Consider the following 4,260-nt stretch of genomic DNA (forward strand, 5'->3'; position numbering starts at 1 on the left):
AAGACACACATACTCCTTTTAATCTGACTTGGCTTGTTCCCAGTCTGGAACATTTAAACCCCCTCCTGTACAAAATCTTTGGCTTTCTTCCTTGTTACTTCTGTTCCTTGTTGCTTTAAGAGTTTCAGTTACTTTTTAAGGCCTTTCAATTCACCCTCCCGCCTCTTTATACTTGCTTATCTTTCAGAGGATGTCCCTCAGAATTATCTCTGAGGATTAAAAATAAAAACACTTTACCTTCCCCAATACGCTCTTTGATTTAGCCAGCGGGTCTAGCGACCCCATTCATGTATCCCCACTTTCCAGATCTCGGGGGAATCTCCACTTGCTGCAGCCAGCACAGCCCGGATAGCCAAGACTGGCAGCGGGTGCCAGGATCGAGACATGGAGGCTTCTTTTCAGGTGGAAGAACAGCAGCCTTTATTTTGCCCAGCAACCTTTTATACCTCTACTCCTTCTGTGGAGACCCACGGGCCAGAAAGAACACAAACATCCTTGTCAATTACAGACCACAAGGAAGTTCTGCGGTCAGTCAGGGGGAGTGAGGGCAGCTGGATCACAACAAATAGTAAATATCATTTGTGTTTATAAAAAACTGTTCTACTGTATTCTTGACTTTACTCATCTATTGGTTTTTTTTATATGTCCCTCTAGAAAAAAAAAGTGTCTACTAAATTACTCCTCACTGTAAAACAATCACAAATTTCATCCCTTTGTGATCAGAATGACCACTATTAGCCTTTGCCTTCTTTTTTTGAATAGATATTTTCTAATCGTTGAGAAGAGATTGTATTTTTGAAACATGTATTCTACACATAAAGCAGTTGCATACATGCTATATATTCAACATTGAATATCTTTCTTTTATCATCACATCTTCATAACCTTGGAATATTATAGTATAAAAGGATTTTATTTCAAGAACCAAACCTTTCTCTTGTTGGTGTCACAACTGTATGAACAATTGAAAATTTCTGCACTATGGTTTAAATGAACTGATTCTCTCAAAAAGAGACTCTCTCTAAAGACATACAGAGTCTAACTGAGAAAAATTGAGTCCTAATATCTAAAAGACACCTAGATTATTGAACCATTTTATTTGTAATTACAATGCAATTTTTATACTTGTTGAACATAGAATATTATTTTTTAAACATTTAACACACTTTGACTGGAAGCATAAGATTTTTTAAAAAGAAGCACAGGTGTTGAACATTTGTGTAAAAACTCATAGCAAAAACACTCTGATGAGGACCTTTCCTTTCCCCCACCATTTCCCATCCCAATGGTGTGAAGTAGGTAAACGGGATACATGCAGTTGATGATAGCTTCTATAGGAGTCCCTAAGGAAAACAGTCTTATAAAGATAATGTCTAGAAAACCTGTCATAATCCTTGACTTAGGGAGGGATGTGAACTCTTCTTTTTAAGGACAAAAACTATTTTGTCTTTAACTCTAGAGATTGATATATACAGTCTCTTTCAAAGATGTTGCTTACACAAATTCAATGAATAAGTAGATAGGAGCATCTATGTATAAGTAATAACGAGCTGGAGAGATAGCTCAGTGGTTAAGAGCATTGGCTGCCCTTCCACAGGTCAGAAGTTCGGTTCCTGGCAACCACATAATGGTTTAGCCGGGTGGTGGTGGCGCACGCCTTTAATCCTAGCACTCGGGAGGCAGAGGCAGGCGATCTCTGTGAGTTCGAGACCAGCCTGGTCTACAAGAGCTAGTTCCAGGACAGGCTCCAAAGCCACAGAAAAACCCTGTCTCTAAAAACCAAAAAAAAAAAGTAATAACAAGCATGATTGAGTCAAGTAAATTTATTATTTATATCAGTTTGTATCACTATATATCACAGTTTGCTTCTGACAAAGGTTTCTAATGCATATACTTCTCCATCATTCACTTCCTGGAAGTGCACGTCGAGCGATTGACTCACTCAATTTTCCATGTATGTATAATATAATTATAAGCAGTGCTTATATATGGAGCACAGTATATCTGGTCCAGGCCAGTATGTTCCACCCAATGGTTCGAAAATAAACAAATGAAGTTTAACCACAGATTACAGCTTACCTTGGGATTACAAATGGATTCTACATTAATTTATATGTTGAATTTTGAAGAAAATTAATGAACAAATTATTAGATAATATACAAAAATATTATCAAATCTTAGTACTTATATAATTACAAGCTATTTCAATTTTTCATGCAGAAAAAAGGAATTTATGTGTAATGACAGAGTAATGATTCATAATAAAAGGGCCAAGTGTGGGGAAGCACATAGAAATCACGGTTGTGATGTTCATTAGCCACCATCCACTATTATATTCAAGAGCAATCCAACCCCGTAAGATAGCGGAAAGGGCATAGAAACCTAGAAAGGTGAACACTAGGATCAGGATGCTTTTAGTGGCTCTAGACTCAGGGGATACCCTGATGGAAACATGAGAGCTATGGATATGTTGAACCCTTTGCTTGTGCCTGTACAGAATGACAACCATGGATCCACCAGACCAGGCAATAATCATAGAAAGCAAAATTTCAGGTAATACATAGAAAGCTATAAACAACCAGCCTGTGACTTCATTATAACCTACAGTGGAGCAATATTTTGAATCTCTTTTGAGTGTCTGATTTTTGCTGTCCCTTTTAATATACAAATACACAGGGAAAATCAAATTTATGACCATATATATGACCCAGCAGAGGGAAATGGAGGGTCCTATGAACGTTGGAGCTTTGACTTTCAGATCCTTCCAACAGGAGTCACTTGGACTGATGGTGACAGCCTGAAAGACACTCAAAAAACAGACGATACCAACGGACATGTTTCTGCCAAGTCTTTGAGTATACAAAAGAAGTTTGCAGCCAAAATCACTGACAAGCCATTTCATTCCAAAAGCCTGTATTGTTACTAACATACCACTGGAAACAATGACCAAGGAGTTTGCTGTGAACAGATGTGTGAAAATCAAATCCTTGGTCTTTAACTTCTGATCAATACAGTAATGGATGAGGTAGTAGGAAAGAAGAGAAAAATTTCCCAGAAATCCGATGGTACTCTGAAGTAAGAACACTATTCCAATTGCCAAATACTTGAGATTCATTCTGTCATTTGGCATCTTTTTTGTATGAATTATTGCAAAAAATCACTTGGTTAAGCAAAACAATTAATTGAAATTTCTATATCTATAATATGGATGTGCCAGAATTGTTTGAGCTTCTGGTTGCAAAGCCAATATGTATAATATAACAAATCATTGCCTCAAATAAAATTTAATTTGTAAATAATAATAACTCTTCATAAGACTGCTGAAGTATTCAAGTGCACATCCTCAGTAAGGAATAAACAGGATAAGAATGACAGTGCTTTTGTTGGATATAGTGCTTGGATCATGATGATGTCATAGCAGAAATATAAAGTAGAAAACAACTATTTGTAACCATTGGGTTAAATAGTCATCTTACAGAATGGAAACTGTGATCACATTGTAGCCCATATTTTGGAAGTCTCTGTATTACTGGAAATAATATAAATTTACACTTCAATCTATGGCTTTGCCTTCAAAGTTCACAATCTATTCATAAAAGGTAATATCTCATTTTAGATTGTCCCGACTTCCTTTAAGAGTACACAACCTTAGCTGATACTGACATGCTGCTATTCTCTGCAGCAGTGTAAATGAACGATCAAGGAATTCACAAAACCCGGTGAAATAAATAAAATAGAAAGACTTAAAATATGTGTTTTGACATTGTAAGCCTAATTAGGCAAATCGCAACATAGGTCAGCAATTATCCAGTCTCTAACAGGTTAACATTGAAAGGAACTCATCTTCCAACAATTTTACCTCATTCAGGAATACAGCAGAACATTATTATCAATGACACAGTTTTGGAGTTACAATGGTAAAATGCAATTTTATATTTCTATTTTGTTGGTGGAGGACTTTAGCAAGGCTCTCACTTTGCAATGCATGCTGGCCTGGAACTTTAAGCATATCTCCAAGTAATCCTCTGGGTTCCTGAGTTTGTCATAACCCTCAAAGTTTTGTCTTTATTGTCTCTGTTTAGTTTTATTTGTGAATGTCAATGAGTAGTTTATCTATGTATTCCACTTAGGTTTTTTATTGTTGTTGTTAGACTACCATCCATCACAAAATGTAATAGAAATTGTTGGAAAGGTTATTTAGATCTGATTGATATGAAGTTGGAGTCTCTACATGTCTTTCTAAATGTCATGTAATCACA

At 36.3% G+C, this 4,260-nt stretch overlaps 1 protein-coding gene across 1 annotated transcript; it reads right to left on the bottom strand.

Annotated features, from left to right (window-relative positions):
- Positions 1–2,213: 2,213 nt before the first annotated feature.
- On the bottom strand, positions 2,214–3,116 carry LOC101997626 (vomeronasal type-1 receptor 4-like). The gene has a single exon (XM_005372191.1). The coding sequence runs from the start codon at positions 3,114–3,116 to the stop codon at positions 2,214–2,216; it is 903 nt and encodes a 300-aa protein (XP_005372248.1).
- Between the last annotated feature and the right edge of the window lie 1,144 nt (positions 3,117–4,260).

This window comes from Microtus ochrogaster, unplaced genomic scaffold (genome assembly GCF_000317375.1).
Source record: "Microtus ochrogaster isolate Prairie Vole_2 unplaced genomic scaffold, MicOch1.0 UNK253, whole genome shotgun sequence".
NCBI classification, from domain to species: Eukaryota; Metazoa; Chordata; class Mammalia; order Rodentia; family Cricetidae; genus Microtus; species Microtus ochrogaster.

Excerpts from the sequence above, each read along its gene's own strand:
- LOC101997626 (XM_005372191.1), bottom strand. The coding sequence starts at position 3,116 with ATGAATCTCAAGTATTTGGCAATTGGAATAGTGTTCTTACTTCAGAGT.